Source organism: Hemiscyllium ocellatum, chromosome 9, assembly GCF_020745735.1.
Source record: "Hemiscyllium ocellatum isolate sHemOce1 chromosome 9, sHemOce1.pat.X.cur, whole genome shotgun sequence".
NCBI lineage: Eukaryota > Metazoa > Chordata > Chondrichthyes > Orectolobiformes > Hemiscylliidae > Hemiscyllium > Hemiscyllium ocellatum.
The window spans coordinates 95,984,853-96,008,831 of NC_083409.1; the positions used below are offsets into that span (position 1 = coordinate 95,984,853).

The window sequence follows — 23,979 nt, forward strand, 5'->3', positions numbered from 1 at the left end:
TCACTTCCCCAAAGTTGAGGTAAACTGACTGGCCTGTAGGGACCTGGTTTATCCCTTGTTCCCTTCCTCTATATTTTGTTTACAACTTGAAAATCAAATATCCTTCTGTGGAATTTTGGCTGGTCTACATGAAAGATGAAGAACATGCAATTCCATAAACAAGTCTCTTACTTAAAAACTGCAACTTCTGTCAACAGGTTCTGAAAATATTTTCAAAACTGGTTTAGTCACAGAAAGAAAAACAAGACATTAGTTGATATAATAGATGCTTAAGTATGACAAAACTGTGTGGAATACATTAATTTATTTCAACAGTTCTCAACAAAGTATTTTAAACAGTATATCAACAATGTTTTTAAAATCAACATGTGCATAAAGATCATTAATTCAAAACCGTGGCTGCTTTTCGCCCTACATTCTACTTTGTCTGACACATTGTCAGTTACAGTTTTAACCAGATCCCCTCACACTGTATACATATGAAAAATTTTGTAATGTGCAAGAGAAGAACTCTCCTTCAAACTGTTGCCTCTTTATTTATATTTGTTGATTTCCTCACAAAAAGCAGCATACCTAAAATTACGTACAAAGCAAAAGCATTACAACATTACAAATTGGATAACCGTCTGTTTCACTTACCTAACTTCAGATATACAGCTATGGAAAAAGTAGCTTTTCTATTACATTCTACAACTTTCACAGTTAAATTGCTGTAAAAATTAAGACAACTCAGATCTACTTAGTGTCTACTTGGAAGAGTACTCAACATACCATTGCCAATATTTTAATAGTGGTTTACTTCAGAAATGCACAATGAAAAGATTATGTGCCACCATGTTGCAAATTTATAGTGAACTAACACTTAAAAATACACATACTTGAATACAAAGAAGCATGGAAACTTCAAAATTCTTTTAAAAGTTGTTTTTAGAAAAATCATTTAATCCAAGTTCATCTGAACATTTAAAGATAATGAGCGTATGTTTGATAACTCTGCAATTAGCCTGCCAGAAATTATATTCACTCACCAGAAATTCACAGTGGAAAAGAATTAAGAATTGTTTAACAGAAAATGCCTTACTTTTATTGCAACTGAAGGCTTCCACATATTTATCAGTGTCAGCGGGACTCATGTTGATCACTGTAAATGGCAGATAGTCAGGCAATGTTTTATTGTGGTTGGCATGTGCAATTTGGTCTGGAAACATTGTAAAATGTTATACGAAGGAGTAAATGTAAATATATTGTTTCCAGTAATTAATACAATGGATATAGACAGAAGATAGTTTCACATTTGTAATTTCTAAACAGGTAATTGAACCTGATAATAGTAGCAAACAGATTTGAGTCAAAGCACCAAATCTTATTCGCCTAATTGACCACACCTTTGCTCTGTTTTATCTAAAATTTCAAATTTTCAAATAAGTACGAATGGTCCCCTCTGCAGTATACAGCTTGGAGTCATAAAATATCTTAGATCATTTCAAGGTACTGCTGAGAAGATGCATCTTCTGCCAATTATAAAGTTTCAAGTAGCCCAGCAATCAAAAATTTTTGAATTTAAAGCAAATTTCCGATGGGTGATTCTAAGGTCAGTGGCCTTGAAATTGATGAAAGATTATATATTTATTACAGCACTGAAAGAAAACTACAGTTTGGACTTCATCACAAGAACAAACTTTGCATCGCATGCAGCTTTACGTATTCTAGGAGAAAAAAAGAACATCTGCACTTGCGTTACTGCTCAACTGGATAAAAGTGCACATGGTTTTGGTTACATACATACAATATCCACAAGAGTCAATATATTCACATATTTTGATGGTGACGACACCAAATTAGAGGACCTGCACAGCTATTCAGCTATGAACTTGTTATTCATAAAATTCAACCAGAATTAAAAAAATTACAAAATTCTAATTGAAAAACATTCATTTCAAATAAATCTGGTTAACAAATACAAACCTTTAGTATTAAAAACAATATAAATATCGACAGAAATTTTAGTAGCACAATTCCTCTGGTACCTTTTTTATATACTAGACATGACTACATCAGCAGCTGCAGTACCGAGAGAATACACAAGTCAATCAAAATTGATGAGCTGCCATGAGTCTGCACAAATGTAAGCTTCAAAAAAAGACTACTGGAAACAATGGCAGTCAGCAGATTTAGGCACTCTTGTTAAAACAGTTGATTTAAGGCAGCAGCTATACAGTGAGATAGTGATAAATGATTGGTGTGTCTTCTCAGAGTTCATGATACACATCTCTCAAAGTTTGTGCCCAGTTGTGTCTCTTCATAATGAGTCATTCTTATTTTCCTGAAGCAATGCTGTTTTTCAGGTGTGTTTCCATTGACTCAGTCTTCAATATTCAATCCAATACACAAGAAAATATGTGGGCCAAAAGCAAGGAGGGAGGAGAATTCATAAGCTATACACAGACAATGAAAAGTTGCACCTACAGGTTTGTCCGACCTCCTCAACACTGGTAGTCAACACAACACTATCACCATGCAGTTCTGGTAGCAGCACAAAATGTAAAATGGAATGGAACTACAAATGTGAAACACTGGAGAAGAAATTAAGCTTGACAACGTGGGGACTGCACAACAACAAAACAGGCCAACCACAGTACAGTCTAGACATTTCTGAAGTGAATATTTAGCGTGATTTACAAAAGCATGCAATAGCATGTTAGGGCGAGCATGTAGGATGGCACAGGCAGACAGCACTATAATTTCTAATTAACCTATCTGATGGTAAAGTCATCTTGAATGCACTTCACCTGGGTCAGATAAACCTTTGGCATTGATTAAGACCTATGGAATACTGTACTGTTGATTCACCGGATACCATGTGAATCATAGTTAGAATTGTGTTAATTGTGTTAGTAGCAAAATAAATATCAAACATGCAGTTTCCTCCTCCCTCCTCATCTACCAGCCTCAAATCTTTCAACCAGTGCCTTTCCCCACCCAAAAAAAGCTGCATGCAACCTCCTTCAATGCCTCGCCCAATGTTTCAAGAACCCACACACCAATTCAGGAACCTGCAGTCCAGAGGGGAAAAGAAAGAAAGCACCGTTACTAAATTCAGCTGGAACAAACAAAAAAAAGGTAAAAGGTGAAACTTTACAAGTTAGAACTCATTAACTATGCAACATCAAAATTATCACACTTGCACGCAGGTTTTGAATGATGTTTAGCTAAATTAGTTAAAGTCAGATTTTCATCTTGATAATTGGCAAAATACTCAAGTAATAACAAAGCATTTATTAGGCAAAATGCAGCTTTTCGGGTTTTGAAAATGAAACATGAATTTAAGAAACACTTTCATGTGCCCTCCCACCACCAGTATTCAAAGTTATTTATTATGAATCACAATTGTTTTGGCTTAAATGGTTATAACTAAAGAAATGGACTATTGGTTTTTATCTAGATTACTATTTTGAGAGCTAAAAAAATTATGTTCCAATAAAAAGTCTGAAAACCACTGTTTCAATGATGGATTAAAAAATATAAAACACCAAGAACCCTCACCTATATATTTATAATATTTACACATACACAAAAGTTAAGGCATCAGGAATATTGGGAAGGATTAATGCTTTTTTTAAAAAACAATACTAGAGAGTTTCCAAATACTATGATGTGGAATAATTCAGGGTTTGCATTTCTGCATTAAGGATAACTTTAAGAATAAAATCACAATTTAAAAGTTCAGCTCACATAGTGAACAAAGAATTATGCATAGGAACATATTTTAAGAATTCGACTCAATGTTTTTCTATTATTCCTTTAGCCATTTAAATTAATACATTTCCCACATCTGCATAACTGGATTTCAGCATCTTATATTTATATATAGGTCACTGCACCTTTACTGTTTTTCTCTAGAGTAATATCTACATATGATGTTGGCACATAGCCTTCTTGTCCATTCTGTTTGCGTGTTCTTGTCCAGCCATCTCCTTTATCTTCTTCAATAACATACAAAACCTCTCCTTCTCGCATTGCTAATGTCCCTTCATTTTGTCCTGCAACAGAAGAAGGAAAAAAAAGTAACTGCACTTGCTGAGATGCTGTGGTCTATCATCCACAGACTATTATGCACACATGAAGGCCACTCAACTATTATACATGACTCTTTGAAAAAGTTATCCAATTGACTACACCATGTAAACCCATATAGCTCTCCAAATTTCCCATAAGAAATAGGAACATGAGTAGGCCATTTGACCATTCGAGTCAAGATTAGAGTGGTGCTGGAAAAGCACAGCAGGTCAGGCACCATCCGAGGAGCAGGAATATCGATGTTTTGGGCAAAAGCCCATCATCAGGAATGAGGCTTATGCCCGAAATGTTGATTTTCCTGCTGTGCTTTTCCAGCACCACTCTAATCTTGACTCTAATCTCCAGCATCTGCAGTACCCACCTCTGCCCATTTGACCATGCGAGCCTGCTTGACAATCCAATCAGATCATGGCTTATCTGACATTCCACATGCCCACTTTCCTAGTAGCCCTTAATTCCCTTACTGATCAAAAATCTAGCTATCTCAGCCTTAAAGATACGCAAGGTCTCTGGCCCAATAACTCTGCAGCAAGGAGTTCTAAAGATTCTTAACCCACAAAAAGAAATTTCTGTTCATCTCAGTCTTAAGTTGTCACCGCTTTATTCTAAGACAATGCCCTCTGGTCTCGGACTCTCTTGTGAGAGGAAACAGCCTCTCAGCATTCACTCTATCAAGCCTCTTAAGAATCTGACATGTTTCAATGAGATCACCTCTCAATCTTTTAAACTCCAGTGAATGGAATCTTAGCTTATTTAGCATTTGCTCATAACAATCCCTCCATACCAGGGTTCGTCCTGGTGAATCTTCTCTGAACTGACTCCAGTTAAACTATATCTTTCCTTAAATAAGAAAACCAAAATCTGCTCACATTACTTCAGATGTGGCCTCACCAGGACCTTATACAGATGCAGTTGCTCTTTATGTCAGCATGAACATTAACACTGTCAGCCAATTGATGAAATTCTTGTCTGCATGCAAAAAACTACAAGCTCATGCAGTGGTTTTTTTTAAAAGCAATGATGAAGAGTCCAGTGTCAAACAAAATCAGTTGAAACTTTATAAGCTCTGGTCAGACCACAACTACAATATTGCGTTCAGTTCTGATCAAGTAGAAAGAATGTGAATGTCCTTGAGAGAATGCAGAGGAGAATTATCAGAATGGTTCCAGAGATGACAAACTTTGGCTTCAAGAAGCTGGGGCTCTCTGAAGCAAAAGGACATCAAGGAGATATTGGAAGGCAGATGTGTACAAGATCATAACAGATTTAGATAAGGTGGACAAAGAATAGCTGTTTCCATTAGGTATAGGTGTAAGCATAAAAGGACATAGCTTTAAAGTTCTGAGCAAGAAATGAGAAAGAACCTATTTAGGTAGCAAGTGGTAATGGTTGCCATGTGCTGACGACGAGGATGCTGGAAGTTGAGATAATTAATAATTTCAGAAGGAAATTGAATGGACATTCAAGGGAAATAAATTAGCAGGGTTACAGAGATAGAAACAGATGCCATAATGACTCTACATATGGTAAGGTAGATGTAGATAATCAGTTTAAATTGGTAGCGAGAATCAAAAACTAGGAACTGCAAACATAAAATACTCAATCCAGGGGTAGGGTATAGGTTTGCTCGCTGAGCTGTAGGTTTGATTCCAGACGTTTCATTACATGACAAGGTAATGAAACGTCTGGATATCAAACCTACAGCTCAGCGAGCAAACCTACACCCTAAACCTCAACCTGAGCTATAAACCTTCACAAGCCTTGCAAAATACTCAATCCAATAATGAATTTATGAAAAAATAAGTTTCTTCACCCACCACATGGTAATAAGATGCTACAACATAGGAGTCATTGAGGTGACTAACATATATGCATTTTAGAGGGAAGCTAGATAAGCACATAAGGGGAAAAGAAACACAAGAATATGTCAATAAGGTGAGGTGAAGTGGAATGGGAGGAGGCTGGGTGGAGCACACACATTTCGGTCAAAACTTGTATCAGTTTGTAAATTATGTACAAAAAAAGATATATACTGCACAGCATTCTTCTGTCCCAAAGTACCTAAGCCAAGTAATTTGGAAGTGCAGTTGCTATGGCAATTTAGGAGATGTGACGGTCAATTTTCACACAGCAAGGTTCCCAAAAATAACAATAACCAGATACTCATTTTTTTGGGAGGTTCACTAAAGAGTAAATATTGTTCAGGCCACAGGATATCATTCCCTTGCTCCTTCTATGGAGTCTCAAATTAAGGTCTCATCCAAAAGATGGCATTACAAGATTACCCCACTCCTTCAGTGTTGCACAGATCCATCAGTCTTGATTTTTCACCTCTGATATGGAATGGGATTTGTTGGACTTTCTGACTCCAGGCTGAGAATCCTACCACCTGAGCCAGACCTGACATTAATTTTGTATATTTGTTCTAATTTTGCCTCTTGTGTAATACTGACAAGGTAAATTATTTTTTGAGTAAAAGCCTAAAATAATTTTAAAACCAAACCAAAAAGTCAAAAAAGTCTCAATTCCTGAAGCTAGATCAACAAAAATGATTTTAATTCATTCAAAGCCAAACTATTTACAGCATTAAAACTGTCACATTATGTCTGGCAGTAAATGTTTTGTTTTATTTTATTTTCTCATCTCAATTTTCCCATCAAATCAAAATGATGGATCTACATAAAATGTATAATGTAACTCTTCCAAAAGCTTTGAGAAAGATAGTGTAGAACTCAGCGAGTAGCCATTTCAGCAAAGCAATACATGTCATAATGGTAAAGAACAGCAGGATTCACAGCATTCCTAAATGACAAGTGCAAAGATAGTTCTGCTGAATTATAAAGAATAATTTTGGTTGGTTAATAAGTCAAAATCTATTTCGAGTCATAGAGATGTACAACATGGAATCAGACTCTTCAGTCCAACTCGTCCATGCTGACCAGATATCCTAAATAAATCGAGGCCCATTTGGCCAGCATTTGGCCCATATCCCTCGAAACCTTTCTTTTTTAATATACCCATCCAGATGAGTTTTAAATGTTGTAATTCCACCACTTCCTCTGGCAGCTCATCCCATAGACAACACCGTCTGCGTGAAAAACTTGCTCCTTAGGTCCTTTTTAAATCCTTTCCCTTTCACCTTAGACCTATGCCCTTTAGTTTTGGACCCCCCCACCCCCCCACTTAGGGAAAAGACCTTGCCTATTCATCTAATCTATACCCCCTATAATTTTATAAACCTCTAAGGTCATCCCCTCAGCTTCCAACATTCCATGGAAAATAGCCCCAGCCTATTTAGCTTCTCTCTATAGCTCACACCCTCCAACCTTGGCAACATACTTGTAAATCTTTTCTGAACTCTTTCAAATTTCACGATATCCTTTCTATACGAGGAAGACCAAAATGGAATGCAATATTTCAAAAGCAGCCGAACCAGTGTCCTATACAGCTGCAATATAACATGCCAACACCTTTACTCTATGCACTGACACTGTAGGGAATCTAATCTAATACCAAATGCCTTCTTCACTGTTGTGTCTATCTGCGACTCCACTTTGAAGGTACTATGAAACCTGCACTCCAAGGTTTCTAAATTCAGCAACACTCCCCAGGACCTTCCCATTAAGTGTATAAGTCCTGCTCTGATTTGCCTTTCCAAAATGCAGCAACTCACATTTATCTAAACTAAACTCCATCTGCCATTTCTCAGTCCACTGGCCCAGCTGATCAAGGTCCCATTGTATTCTGAGAAAACCTTCTTCACTATCCACTACACCACCAATTTTGGTGCCATCTGCAAACTTACTATGTTCACATACAAATTATTTATATAAATGACAAAAAGCAGTGGATCCAGCACCAATTCTTATGGCATACTGCTGGTCACAGGACTTCAGTCTAAAAAGCAACCTTCCATCACCACCCTCCTTCTCCTACCTTCAAGCCAGTTCTGTAACCAAGTGGCTAGCTCTCCCTATATTCCATGTGATCTAACCTTGCGAACCAGTCTACCATGAGGAACCTTGTCAACCGCCTTACTGACATCCACATAGATCTCATCCACTGCCCTGTCTTCATCAATCCTCTTCATCTTCAAAAAACGCAATGAAGTTTGTGAGACATGATTTCCCAAGCACAAAGCCATGTTGACTATCCCATGTCAGTCCAAAAGAGAAAATGCTGGAAAATCTCAGTAGGTCTGGCAGCATCTGTAAGGAGAGAAAAGAGCTGATGTTTTGAGTCTAACTGACCCTTTCTCAAAGGGTCAGTTAGACTCGAAACGTCAGTTCTTTTCTCTCCTTACAGATGCTGCCAGACCTACTGAGATTTTCCAGCATTTTCTCTTTTGGTTTCAGATTCCAGCATCTGCAGTAATTTGCTTTTATCCCTAATCAGTCCTTGCCTTTCCAAATACATATAAATCCTGCCCCTCAGGATTCCTTCCAACAACTTGCCCATCAATGATGTTAGGCTCACTGGCCTATAGCTCCCTGGCTTGTCCTTACCACCTTTCTAAAACAGTGGCACCACGTTAGCCAACCTCCAATCTGCCAGCACCTCACCTGTGACTATCGCTGGTACAAATATCTTAGTAAGAGGCTTAGCAATCACTTCCCTAGCTTCCCAGAGTTCTAGAATACACATGATCAGGTCCCAGGGATTAATTCAACTTCTTGAATTTTAAGACGTCCAGCACTACCTCCTTGGTAATATGGACATTTTTCAAAATGTCACTATTTATTTCCCCACATTCTCTAGCTTCCATATCCTTCTCCAAAGTAAACTCTGATGCAAAATACTCGTTTAGTATCTCGCCCATCTCCTGCAGTTCCACACATGGGCAGCCTGGCTGATTTTGAAGGAACCCTATTTTTTCCGTAATCACCCTTTTCACCTTAAAATATTTGTAGAAACTCTTTACATTCTCCTTAACGCTATTTGCCAAAGCTATCTGTTGTCCCCTTTTTGCCCTCCTAATTTCCCTCTTAAGTATACTTTACTGCCTTTATACTCTTCTAGGGATTCACTTGATCCCTGCTGTCTATACGTAACACATGCTTCCTTTTCTTGACCAAAACTACAATTTCTCTAGTCATTCAGCATTCCCTACACCGACCAGCTTTGTTCTTCACCCTAACAGGAACACAGCGTCTATGGACTCTTATTTCATTTTTGAATGGTTCCCATGTTTGATCCATCCCTTTACCTGCGAGTATCTGCCACCAATCAACTTTTGAAAGTTTTTAGGAGAAAGTGAGGACTGCAGATGCTGGAGATCAGATTTGGAAACTGTGGCGCTGGAAAAGCATAGCTGGTCAGGCAGAATCCAACGGGCAGGAGAACCACCGGTTCGGGCACAAGCCTTTCATCAGGAATGTGTGGAGGTGGGGCAGGAGATGGGTGCAGAGATAAGGGGGTGCGGGCAGGGGAGCAAATGATGATGTCACTTCTGCCCCTGCAACCCCAAAGACCACAGCTACCGCCAAATCTACCGCCTCTGTAATCGCCGTCAGGACCACCATCGCTGAAGGCTAACCATCACCTCACTTCTGTCCCTGTAGTTGCCACCAAATGTGCCACTTCTGCCCCCACTGATATCACTCACACCAGCCCACTGACCACAGTGCCTCTACAGCCGACTCTGAAGCCACCGCGAACATCACACAGAAAGTCACCTCTGTCCCCATGGGAGCCATAAAACGCATGCTTCCGTGTCCCCCCGAACCTCCCCCTCCCCCCCACCACACCAACTACTACAGTTTATGTCACTTCCTTTGGTGATGCCGCCAAAGATGATACCATGACCACAATTACTCCAGAGACAATCTCCGCCCTCACTGCCAACTCCAGCTCTACACCAGGTCCTAGCCCACCCCAGATCTCCCACTCACTGAGGATGCACAATCAGTGCTTGGTAAAGGTCTTACCTTCATCCCATTTCACTACGGGTCAACAGTTTCCATACGCATTGCGACATGGAACATTTCTTCCACTGCTTACATTTTCAATTGGGACTCTCACCCACCCTGAGGACCCTTACTCCCACCTCCAACAAACCCCATCCACTTGGACACCCTGTGCTGGTCTGTTTAGATTAGATTCCTTACTGTGTGGAAACAGGCCCTTCAGCCCAACCAGTTTACACTGACCCTCCGAAGAGTAACCCACTCAGACCCATTTCCCTCTGACTAATGCACCTAGCACTATGGGCAATTTAGCATGGCCAATTCACCTAGCCTGCACATCTTTAGACTGTGGGAGGAAACCAGAGCACCCGGAGGAAATCCATGCAGACACGGGGAGAACGTGCAAACTCCACACAGACAGTTGCATACACACTATCGAACCTGGGACCCTGGCGCTGTGAGGCAGCAGTGCTAGCCACTGAGCCACCATACGGCCCCATGTTACATGCCCTCAACCTCTATCGCCAACTGCCGCTGTGACACTGCCTGCTTCAACCTATCCACTCCTCTCACCGTCACAAAGTGCAACTCTCCAATCCCACCGTTCAAAGCCCAACCTCAACATCAAACCAGTGGCCGGGGTGGGGGGGGGGGCCACAGTGGTAGAATGGCACACTGCTCGACACCGCTGAAGCCAGTCACCATCTCATGGACACCACCTCTTACTGCCCTCTTGACCACAACCTCACCTCCCATCACCAGACTACCTCATCTCACCTCAGGAGATCTCCCATCCACACCCTCCAACCTCAGTATCCTGGAACCCTGCACCGCCCAGTTCTACTTCTTACCCAAAATTCACAAACCTGACTGCCCCAGTCAGTCCATCGTCTCCGCCTGCTGCTGGCCTACCAAACTTATCTCTGCACACCTTGAGACAGTCCTGTCCCTTTGGTCTAGGATCTCTCTACACACATCTGGGTTACCACCCACACTCTCCACCTCCTTCATGACTTTTGTTTCCCCAGTCCCCAATACCTCAACTTCACCATGAACACTCAGTCCCTGTATACATCCATCTGCCATGTGAAAGCCTCCAAGCCTGCCACTTCTTCCTCTCCCACCAACCCAACCAGTACCCCTCCATTGACACACTAATTTGATTGGTGGAACGCGTCCTCACCCTTCGAATTGTCCCACTTCCTTCAGACAAAAGGAGTCGCCAAGGGTAACTGCATGGACCCCAGCTATGCCTGCCTCTTCGTCAAATATGTGGAACAGTCTATCTTCTGCAGTTCCACTGGCACTATTCCCCACCTTTTCCTCCTACATTGCTGACTGTTTCGGCACCACCTCGTGCTCCCATGAGAAGGTTATACAATTCATCAACTTCACGAACACCTTCCACTCTGACCTCAAGTTCACCTGGACTGTCTCTGAAAGCTCCCTCCCTTTGCTGGACTTCTCCATTTCCATCTCCGGCAACCGACTCAACACGGTCATTTACTTCAAACCCACAGACTCCCAAAACTACCTTGATTACACCTCCTCCCAAAACCCCCTTCTGTAAAAATGAGATCCCTTAGTCTCAATTCCTCTGCCATATCTGCTCCCATGAGGAGGAGCAATTCCACTCCAGGACATCCCCAATGACCTCCTATTTCAAGGACCGCAATTTCCCCTGACATGTGGTCAACAATGCTCTCCAGCACATCTCCTCTATTTCCCACACCTCCACTCTTGAACCCCACCACTCCAACCGCAACAAGGACAGAATCCTCCGCTTCTCACCTTCTACACCACTAATTTCCGGATACAGTGCATTATCCTCTGCCATTTCTGCCACCTAAAATCAGACCCCACCACCAGAGATAAACATCCCTCCCCACCCCATCAGCATTCCACAAAGACCATTCTCGCCGCAACTCCCTCCACGTCCCCCCACCAACCCACCCCCCTACTCCCGGCACCTTCCCCTATGGCGCAAGAGATGTAAAACCTGAGCCCACACCTCCCCCCTCACCTCCATCCAAGGCCCCAAAGAATTCCTCCACATCCCGTAGAGATGCTCCTGCACATTCAAAAACCTCATCTACTACGCCTGTTACTCTTAGTGTGGTCTCCTCTATATTAGGGAGACAGGACGCCAACTTGGAGAATGATTCAGGGAACATCTCTGGAAAACACACACCAAACAACCCCATCACCCTGTGGCTGACCATTTGAACTCTCTCTCCCACTCCGCTAAGAACATGCAAGTCCTGGGCCTCCTCCACTGCCAAATCCAAGCCAACCAACACTTGGAGGAAGAATGTCTCATCTTCCACCTTGGGACCTTCCAACCACAAGACATCAATGTTGATTTTGCCAAATTTCTCATTCCAGCTCCAATCCTCCAACATGGCACTGCCCTCTTGAACTGCCCTACCTGTCCATCTTCCTTCCCACCTAACTGGTGCACCCTCCCCTCTGACCGATCACCATCACTCTGCACCTGTATCTTCTTATCACTTTCCCAGCTACCTACCCCCCACCCACCCCACCAACCTTTATCTTTCAGCCCCCTTCCCTTCCACCACATTTCTGATGCAGGACTTATGCCCAAAACGTTGACTCTCCTGCTCCTCACCTGCTGTGCTTTCCCAGTGCCAAACTTTTTAATTTTGAAAGTTCTTGCCTAATACTGTCAAAATTGGTCTTCCTCCAATTTAGAACTTGAACTTTTAGATGCAGTATATCCTTTTCTATCACAACTTTAAAACGAATAGAATTGTGATCACTGGCCCTAAGGTGCTCTTCTACTGACACTTCAGTCACCTGCCCTGACTTATTTCCCCAGAGGAGGTCAACTTTTGCTCCTTCTCTCATGTGAATACGGAATCAGAAAATGTTCTTGTACACACTTAAATTCTTCTCCATCAAAGCCTTTAATACTATGGCAGCACCAGTCTACATTTGGAAAGTTAAAATCTCCTACCATTACCGCCTTATTATTCCTCTGCCATATCTGCTCCCATGAGGAGGAGCAATTCCACTCTAAGACAGCCCCGCTGACCTCCTATTTCAAGGACCGCAATTTCTCTGCCATGTGGTCAACAATGCTCTCCAGCACATCATCTCTACTTGAGGTGTCCTTACAAATTTGTTTCAGTTTCCCACTGACTTTTGGGTGTCTACAGTACAATCACAATAAGGTGATCATTCCTTTCTTACTTCTCAGTTCTACCCAAATAATTTGCCTGGATGTACTCCCAGGAATTTCCTTCCTAAGTACAGCTGCAATGTTATCCCTAATCTAAAATGCCACTTCTTCTTCTCCCTCTATCCAGTATCTATACCCTGGAACATCTCTGCCAGTCTTGTCCATCCCAGAGCCACATCTCAGTAAGCATTAAAATATCCCAGAGTCGAAAAGTGTGGCACTGGAAAAGCACAGCAGGTCAGGCAGCATTCGAGGAGCAAGAGAATCGACATTTCGGGCATAAGCCAGACATTCCTGATGAAGGTCTTATGCCCGAAGTGACGACTCTCTTGTTTCTTGGATGCTACCTGACCTGCCTTGCTTTTCCAGTGCCACACTTTCGACTCTGACACTCCAGCATCTGCAGTCTTCACTTTCCCTTATGATATCCCAGTACCATGTTCTCAAACATGCCCTGGGTTCACCTGCATTAGCTGTTAGGCCTCTTGTATTGAAATAAATGCAGTTTAATTTATCAGTCCTACCTCGTTCTCTGCATTATTCCTGTCTGCCCAGGATTGTCTCAGGGCTCTCTGCTTCTTCCTGGAGCAAAGGCCTGAACAGTCCCTACCAACCACTCTCCTCTACTTGGCCGAGCTTGTCCTCACCCTCAACAACTTCTCTTTTAACTCCTCTCATTTTCTTCAGGTCAGAGGGGTGGCAATGGGTACTCGCACAGACCCCAGTTATGCTGGTCTCTTTGTGGGATACATGAAATATTCCCTGTTCTAGTCTATTCTGGCCCCCACCCAGAAACCCTTTCTCTGCATATTGATGATATAATCTGTGCTGCTTCCCTCTCTTGTCCAGAACTGGAAAAGTTCAACAATTTCACTTCCAATTCTCACCCTGCCCTCACTTTCACCTAGGTTCTGACTCCTCCCTTCTCTTCCTTGACATCTGTTTCCATTTCTGGGGATGGACTAGCCACTAATATCCACTATAAACCTATCGACGCCCATATCTACCTGAACCGACATTTTCGCACTCCGTTTCCTATAAAGACTCCATTCCATTCTCCCAGTTTCTCTGTCTCCATCACATATGTTCCTATGAGGCCACCTTCAACAAGAGAGCCTCCAAAATGTCCAACTTCTTCCTCAACTGCGGATTCCCCAGCACCATTGTCAACAGGGCCCTCACGTTTCCTGCACTTTTGCCCGCACCCTCTCTCTCCCCTCCCTGTAAGCAATACGGTTCCCCTTGTCTTTACCTACTGTCCCACCAGCATCCACATCCAGAAGATCACCAGCTGCCATTTCTACCGTCTCCAGTGAGATGCCACCGCCAGACACATATTCCCCTCCCCTCCCTTGACTGCCTTCTGCAGGGACCATTCCCTCACGGACACCCTGATCCACTCTTCCTTCAAGCCCAACATCCCCATGGCACCTTCCTCTGCAACCTCTAAACGTGTAACACTGGCCATTTACCTCCTCCCTCCTCAGTATCCAAGGGCCCAAACATACCTCAAGTGATGCAGCACTTTACCTGCACTTGTCAAATCTAGTTTACTACATTTGCTGCTCACAATTTAGTCTCCTCTACACTGGGGAAATGAAGCATACACTGGGCGACTGCTTTGCAGAACATCTACTTTTTGTCCGACATGATGATCCGCAGCTTCCAGTTGCCTGCCACTTCAACACACCACCGTGTTCCCTGGCCAACATCCTTGTCTCAGTGCAAGCTGGAAGAACAGCACCTCATTTTCCACTTTGTGATCCTGCAGCTCTCTGGACTCAATATAGAGTTCAATCATTTTAGGGCCTGAACTCCATGTCCTAGCCCTTACCCCACACACCTAGCCTTGTTATCACAGTCTGCCATAACACATTACCTATTGTTAGCCACTTACTGTGTCCATTAACTGCTATTCACCCTCCTAACCAGATTGTTATCCATTCCTTTGTCCAACTGATCTTGTCTTTGATTGGACTCTATACCCACCTATCATTTACTCCTTACCCACTCCTGCCACCTGATCTTCTATATATAAACCAACAATTTCCCAGTTGCTATCAGTTCTGAGGAAGGGTCACTGGACCCAAAGTATTAACTTTGATTTCTCTACACAGTTGCAGTCAGACATGCTGAGCTTTTCCAGCAACTTTTATTTTTGTTTAAGGGGAAAAAAATGGGCCTACCCCTGATCTGTACCCAAATCTATAGCTGCAAAATAGGAAAACAAAAGGCAAAAATTGCCCGAAATACTCAACAGGTCAAGATGCGGAACGATATGGCGCTAACATTTAGAGTCAATGCCTTTTAGTCAGAGCTGAAAGAAATTGCCAGTGCAACAGTTTTTAAGCATATGCAGAGATCAACAAAGTGAAATGAGATGAGAGTAGAGGTTTGCTATAGCCAAGTGGCCACTTCCAAGAATCACCAAAAGGATCAGCACAACTTCCTCACTTTTGTTCTGAAGGCCAAGATCAAATATATTCCACCACCTTCAAAGATCTATGCATTTTCAAAGATTCATCTGTCCCTATACATTTGGTAGAACTGTGCCATTTCATCTAATATTGCTTCTCCTTATTTATGCTGACAAAACACATCACCTCATACTTCCCTATTTGGCTTTTGGCCTGCCAGTTCATGTTAGAATATGCTCTGCCTGCAGTTAATTGGTATCAAGTTCACTGTACATCACATCACCAAGTTTGTAAGCAAAAGCATTCATCAGGTTACCTCTTGACCTTTCCTTTCCTACAGAATAGAATGACCTGGTCATTATAACCTCTTAATTCCAATATAAATCTCATTCACACTTCTAGTATGCTTCTATATCCTTTTTGTAATATGGAGATTGAGCTGTGCACAGTAGCAAGTGTCATATAGCCAAGTTTCTAAACAATTCTACTATTCTAGAAATTACAGCAAGTGCTTGGTTTAATGAAAGGGGTCTGTTAACTAGAATTGCTACTTTCTTGTAAATTGTACCACTAGATCATTTTGCTGTTTTTTTTCCATCCAGGTTTTTTTTCCAAAAAAGTGGGCGGCTTATTCCTTCTTCCTAAAAATCGAGCAGCTCACACTTAAATGGTATTGTACTGCGGGGGAAAACCTGCTTAATATCATGCTCGTTTTCCAGATCATTAAATTGGATACCACATTATATTCCACTTTACCCTTTAACTTCCCTTTCACCCCTTCGTATAGCTTCATAGTTGGATCAATTAATGAAACATTTTGAGTTCTCAAATATTTTGTCATCAAAATTAGTGAAGGAGAACAAAATAATTTATGTATAATTAGAATTTATAATTAACAAGTATGTTCCTTAAATTAGTACTTCATATAACGTAAAATGACTAATTATAAACTATATTTTAATTCAAAATAAAGTTACAAATCTGTTATAGTAATTCAAAATGCTTTTGAAATGTTTCTAGTCTTGAATTCGTGTTGGAAAATTTAATAAAAACAAAAGAATAAATAAACGAAGAAATCTTTTCTATTAAAGCAAGCATTTCAATAAACAATTAAAGATCTTACCATCAAATGGATACAGAGCTTTGCAGTGACCAACTGCAGGGAGAGGTTCATCATCTTCAAATTCATCATCAAATTCAGGTGCACGCTGAGGGTCTGGATATCTCTGGTTTCCTCTCAGCTCTTGATTTGGATCATCTGTGTAGCTCCCTTCAGGACTGATTGTAGTGAAGTCAAAAAATAATTATTTAATAAGAAGTTTACATGAAATGCTGAAACTTGTAGATGTCTAGTTTTAAATACAGTTCAAATAGAACCATAAAGATCAACAAGTTATTCATACAAGGACACACACCTTAAAACACTGCTGGACTTTTTTTTCAAGAAACTAGCAACAAATTACAACTTCAACCTATATTTTATTTTTGTAAAGCTCTTTGACAGGGAAAGCACTGTTTGGATTAACTTCACAATTTTCACACATTACTTTAAAAAAATATATAGCAATTGACACTGTGCTTCTTGTGCCAATCATTATTGGTACTTTAATTAATTGGCTACATTTCAAAAAGAAATGAAAATTTGCTCTGGCATAAATTCAACCTCTCCTCTTAGGGATCAAACTTTGTACCTTCCTGGTCAGTGTGATTCAATCAGTTGTGCTTTGGGCTCAACGTTAGTATAGATTTTGAATGTCATGCTGACTACATTGTCGGAAAGTTTGGATATTATCCAGTGCTGCTATTTCTTAAATAAGGAACAGCAGGAAGGTTTGATATTACCAAAGCCACAACACATCAAAGGAGTCAAATGTTAACAGCTACAAGAGAAAATAAAATTAGCAGCCAATTAATAATAAATGTTTTGATGCTTCATAGTATACACTCCAAAATGTTCTTTTTTAAATTCACTGAGACCTGGGCATTGCTGGCTGACCAACATTTATTGCCTATCCTAGTTGCCCTCTATAAGGTGCTGCCTTCTTTAACTGCTGCAATCAGGTGCTATAGGTTTACCCACAATGCCCTTAGGGAGGAAATTTCAGGATTTTGATCCATTGAAAGTGAAGGAACGGTGATATATTTCCAGTCAGAACAGCAAGTGGCTTGTAGGGTAACTTGCAGTTGTGGTCTTCCTGGGTATATGCAGCCCTTGTCCTTCTAGATGGAAACGGTTGCGAGTTTAAAAGGTGCCATCTAAGGATCTTTGGTGAATTTCTGTGGTATATAGTCTGCACTGCTGCTACTGAGCATGGGTGATGGAGGGAGTGGATACTTGTGGACGTGGTGTCAATCAAGCAGGCTGCTTTGTCCCAGCTTCTTGAGTATTGCTGGAGCTGCACCCATCCAGGAATGTGGAAAGTGTTCCACCACACTCCTGACTTGTATCTTCTAAATGGCGAACAGGCTTTGGGGAGTAAGGTGGTGAGCTACTCGCTGAAGTATTCCTAACCTCTGACCTGATCTTGTAGCCACTACTTGTGTGATGAGACAAGCTTAGTTTCCAACCAACAGTAACCAGTATTGGTAGTGGGTTTTCAGTGATGGAAGCACCATTGAATGAGGTGGTTACATTGCCTCATTAGAGATGGTCATTGTCTGGCCTGTGTGATGCGAATGCCACTTGCCACTTGTCAGCCCAAGACTGGACACTGTCCAGATCTGGATGCATTTGAACATGGATTGCTTCAGTATGAGTTGCGAATAATACTGAACACTGTGCGATCATCGGCAAACTTTGACCTTATGATGGAAGGAATGTCATTAATGAAGCAGCTGAAAATGGTTAGGCGTAGAAACACTACGCTGGGGAACTCTTGCAGAGGTGTGCACACTAAAGTCAGTGGAGTAGTGGACAGAGTGGAAGAATGTTGTAGGTTGTCGGGGGACTTGGATAAACTGCAGAATTAGGGTAAGAGGTGGTAAATGGAGTTCAATGCAGATAAATGTAAGGTGATTCACTTTGGGAAGAATAACAGGAAGGCAGAATACTGGTCAATGGAAAGATTCTTGGTAGTGTGGATGTGCAGAGGGATCTTGGAGTCAATGTACAGAGATCCATGAAAGTTGCCACCCAGGTTGATAGTGCTGTTGAGAAGGAATATGGTGTGTTAGGTTTTATTGGTAGAGGAATTGAGTTCCGGACCCATGATGTCATGCGCACTTGGAATATTGCGTATAGTTCTGGTCACCCCAATACGAGGAGGATGTGGAAGCATTGGAAAAGGCACAGAGAAGACTTACCAGGATGTTACCTGGTCTGGAGGGAAGATCTTATGAGAAAAGGCTAAGACACTTGGGTCTATTCTCATTAGAAAGATGATGATTAAGAGGGGATTTGATAGAAACATACAAAATAATCAGAGGATTAGATAGGGGAAACACAAAGTATTTTTCCTAGGATGATGTCAGCTTGTACGAGGGGACGTAGCTACAAATTGAGGGGTGATAGATTTAAGACAGATGTCAGAGGCAGGTTCTTTAGAGTGGTAAGGGCGTGGAATGCCCTGCCTACCAATGTAGTTAACTCAGCCACATTAGGGAGATTTAAACAATCCTTGGATAAGCACATGGATGATAATAGGATAGTGTAGGGGGATGGGCTTAGATTAATTCACAGGTCGGTGCAAAATCGAGGGCCAAAAGGCCTGTTCTGGGCTGTATTGTTCTATGTCCTGAGATGACTGACTTCCAACAAAAACATCTTCCTATGTGCCAGGTTTATCACATTTACAGTCTTTTGCAAATAGTCTGACACTGTTTAGGAACAGTACACCAGCAATGGGTGCCTTGGTCGACCTGAGAACAAATTCTTAAAATCTAATTTATACCATGTGAACTGGAGCATGATGACAGGTTTTAATAACCACCCATATGTGGCAGATTCTTTCAATATACTTGCTTTACTGGTTGAAAGTTACATGATATCTATCTAATATTAACCTCTGCGTTACAGGTTTTAAATCCCATGTTCTTTGATATTTCGCAATTTTATGATGCAGTTATAAATTTCTAGCCTCTGTTGATGTGAACACATCAAAAGCTGGAATCAATTTACTGCTTTAGATCTGAACTTTCAACTGACTGAATGACTCATCTTTATAAATTGGTAAACAAAAATTACAAAATCAAAAAATTCAACGTAATCAAAGCAGGAGTTTTAACTCGTAATTAAATTCCGTGCTGATTTATTTTATATTTATCTTATAAACCGTTTGATTGAAATCAATTACAACTTCTTTAATGACTACAGCAGTTTTATGCGTACCTTTCCCTGCCAGGTGTTCCATGATGGTTAATTTCAGCAGGTCGTTCAAATGCAGTGCCACCACTTAATCGTCTATCTCCTCTTGGACATGTTCTGTTTTCAACCTCAAAGAGCCACATCTTAAAAAGAAGTTGATGCATTATCAGTGTTATAGTCAAATCAAATCATCATGTTGTCTGTTCACTAGAGTTTACTTTAACACTGTCCACTGCAGTCATAAAAATAATTAACTAGTCATAAAATACAAAACAACACAACAGTACAATAGTTTCAATTAACCAAGAGTACTTTAGGATGCACCATGCATGACACCTTCCAGTCCAGAACCTCAATTATCTTCCCTGTCCTTTTCCTTCATCAAAAAGTACTTAAAGTTCAACTGTAAAAGTTCTTGATAGCCTAAACTTAGGACAGGTAATTTGTTGTGGTAAAAACAATGACTACAAATGCTGGAAATCAGACTCTAGATTAGAGTGGTGCTGGAAAAGCACAGCAGTTCAGGCAGCATCCAATGAGCAGTAAAATCAACGTTTCGGGTAAAAGCCCTTCATCAGGAATACAGGCAGAGTGCCTGAAGGGTGGAGAGATAAGCTAGAGGAGGGTGGGGGTGGGGAGAAAGTAGCAGAGTACAATAGGTGAGTGGGGGAGGGGATGAAGGTGATAGGTTAGTGGGGAGGGTGGAGTGGATAGGTGGAAAAGAAGATAGGCAGGTAAGACAAGTCATGGGGACAGTGTTGAGCTGGAAGTCTGGAATTGGGGTGAGGTGGGGGAAGGGGAAATGAGGAAACTGTTGAAGTCCACATTGATGCCCTGGGGTTGAAGTGTTCTGAGGCAGAAGATGAGGCGTTCTTCCTCCAGGCGTCTGGTGGTGAGGGAGCGGCGGTGAAGGAGGCCCAGGACCTCCATGTCCTCGGCAGAGTGGGAGGGGAGTTGAAATATTGGGCCACAGGGCGATATGGTTGATTGGTATGGGTGTTCCAGAGATGTCCCCTAAAGCGCTCTGCTAGGAGGTGTCCAATCTCCCCAATTAGAGGAGACCTCATCGGAAGCAACGGATACAATAAGTGATATTGGTGGATGTACAGGTAAACCTTTGATGGATGTGGAAGGATCCTTTAGGGCCTTGGATGGAGGGGAGGGAGGCGGTGTGGTGCAGGTTTTGCAATTCCTGCGGTGGCAGGGAAAGGTGCCAGGATGGGAGGGTGGGGGTTGTAGGGGGGCGTGGACCTGACCAGATAGTCATGGAGGGAATGGTCTTTGTTGTGATAAATGATTTTGAAATAAGTTCCATTCCAATCAGCTTATAATGCAGTTTCACAGATCAGTTTCATAACTGAAGAAAACTGAAAAGAAGCATACAGTCGATCAAGTTCTGTAGTGTCACGGTACAACTTAGACATGATGTACCTCCACTCTGGAAGTAAAAGGCTACTGAAAATTCTTTTGGGTGAAATCAGTTATGTTGGATTCATCCAAAGCTAACCGATAGCCCATTTCTCCGAAATGTACTCATACTTGTATGATTTTTTTTAAAAACACCTACAGTACAAATTAATGAAAAATGAGTATGGATAGTGAATGCTTGATTACTTAACCTATATCAATCTATATTAGAATCGTCATAGATATAATTTTGCCCTCACTCAAAACACTTACATTTGCCATTGGACAGTATCCAATAACAGGACTCTTTCCAGGTTTTTTTTCTTAGTCTAGAGTCATTGAAGTTAAAGAAAGCTCTCCAAATACAAACTCAGGTCAGGTCTGACCAGAAATCAAATCTATAACTTTTGGTCTTTTTTAAACAAGCCACCACCAAATCACCTGTGACTTGGTGTCTTTATCCTCTAACATGCAATATCTTTCCGCTGACTTGACATGTTTGTACTCAGCTATAACCAACAAAATTGGATGTGTGTCAGACAATTTACAGCATACCCAATACTTAAAATATGTGAGTAATGTGCAACCCTGACATCTTTAATACAATAAATATATTATTTTCTAATTTACCTCATGCTTTTGAATCTCATGACGGAGTTTGTCAATGTTACACATGGTCTCTGAAATTTTTGGGTTCAAGCTTCCAGAATCACCCATCTGAGGATTTCGTTCATAAACATCTTTCATTTTGTTTAAGGCATCTCTAAGAAAAAATAGAAATAAAATTCAGACTTATTAGCGCACTTTACATAAAATAAATGATGTACCATTAGACCTGAACTGTTTAATTTTCATTTAAACTTTTACTATTAAATCCTTCTCATTAATTTTGCCTGGATTATAATCAGTTTCAGGAGCTTATATGACTTCATGTACAATTTATATAAATTAATGCAGTATCTTAAATTGCTGTATTATGAGCAAGGACAGAAGTAGGCCATTTAACTCTTCGAGTCTGTTCCACCATTAAAGAAAAACCTGGATAATTGGATTTTAACTTTAAATACACATTCCTGTCTCACCCAAAAACCTTGTATCCCCTGCCTTAAAAATAGTCAAAGACTCTACTTCCAGTATCTTTTCAGTAAGAGTTCCAAAGACTCATGATCCTCAAAGAATTTCACCTAGCCTTTGATTTAAATGGGTGGAATCTAATTTTTAAAAAATGACACCTAGTTTCTGATTCTCCAATAAGAGGAAACAGCATCTTTACTCTGTCAATGGCTGTCAGGGTAGGCATTTTCTCCAAGCTTCACAGTTGAGCAGATGCACACCAACATGCTAATGCATTGGTGCCTGGTTTCAGCTCTTGGAGGTCTTGCAATAGAAAACAAATTAAGGGAAACACAATTCAGGACATTTCAACCAAGTTGCTTCTTACTCTCCCAAACTCTAGTGAATACAATCTTGGATCATTCAATCTAACCTCACAAGATAACCCACCGATTCCAGGCATTAAATCAAGAAAAACTTCCCTGAACTGCCTCCATTGATTTACACACTTTCTTGCCTAAAACTATGCAGTGCTCCAAATACAATCTTATTATTGCCCTGTTTAAATGATGATGTGGAGGTGTTGGTGTTGGACTGGAGTGGACAAAGTTAAAAATCACATAACACCAGGTTATAGTCCAACAAGTTTATTTGGAAGAACTAGCTTTTGGATCAGCGCTCTTTCATCATGTAGCTTTGGAAGAGGATCATAAGACAGAACTTATAGCAAAAGATTACAATGTCATGCAACTGAAATTATGTATTGAACAATATATAGGGAAAATGTTAGAAATTACTATTGAAGATGACAAATGTTAAAATACTCAGTCTGTAGTTCCTTACGATATGTAAATCTTCCTTATTGAACAAGGAAGTTACACTTGCTTTCTTCCCATCAAATGAGACTATCTCCAAATCAATGGAGTTTTAGAAAATTAAAATCAAAACATTAACTATCTCACTAGCTGCTTCTTTTAAGATAACAGGATACAATCCATCAGGATTTGAGCACTTGTCAGTCTATAGCTTCAAAATTTATTCAGCACCACTTCTCTCGTGATGGTGATATTCCAGAGTTTCTCCCTCTCTTCCATTTCCTGATTCAAAACTGCTTCTGGAATGTTAATTATATCCTCTACAGTGAAGAGTGACATAAAAAAAACATTCAATTCATCTGTTATTTCCTTATTTTCCATCATTAATTCTCCAGTTTCACTCTCTATGAAATCAATGCTCACCTTGTTTGTGTTTCTGGTGAGCTTGCTCTCTCATACTCCAACTTTTTCCTCTTTATAGTTTTGTTCATCATTCCTTATTGTGTTTTTTATATTATGTTTAAACTTCTGAACTGCAAGCTGTCTTTGAGCAATTATAGCTTTTTACTCTAGTTTGATACTATTCTTAACATTTCTACTTGACAAAAAAAAACACAGAATCTTTCACTTGGATTTTTTCTTACATTAATGTATCCATTCTGTATGTTCTGAAATACTACCATGTGTCTGCCATCTCTATTGCCCTATCCATTAATCTAATTTGCTAATTTACTTAAGTTCTGCTTTCATGCCCTCATAACTGCTCATATGTATAGACTATTGAGGACAAGAGAGGTTA

At 40.8% G+C, this 23,979-nt stretch overlaps 1 protein-coding gene across 2 annotated transcripts in view; it reads right to left on the reverse strand.

Annotated features, from left to right (window-relative positions):
* Window positions 1-285: 285 nt before the first annotated feature.
* Window positions 286-23,979, reverse strand: part of fnbp1l (formin binding protein 1-like) — a 198,671-nt gene continuing 174,977 nt past the window's right edge. Inside the window, exons 11-15 of one of the 2 annotated variants that reach the window (XM_060830590.1) lie at window positions 21,943-22,075; window positions 19,930-20,048; window positions 16,726-16,880; window positions 3,882-4,040; window positions 286-3,053 (exon numbers count right to left, since the gene is read on the reverse strand). In XM_060830590.1, coding sequence (XP_060686573.1) covers window positions 3,046-3,053; window positions 3,882-4,040; window positions 16,726-16,880; window positions 19,930-20,048; window positions 21,943-22,075 — 574 coding nt within the window. In that variant the 3' untranslated portion in view covers window positions 286-3,045. Of the gene's footprint in view, window positions 4,041-16,725; window positions 16,881-19,929; window positions 20,049-21,942; window positions 22,076-23,979 lie in introns of both variants that reach the window. The other variant, XM_060830589.1, reaches the window with a different exon arrangement.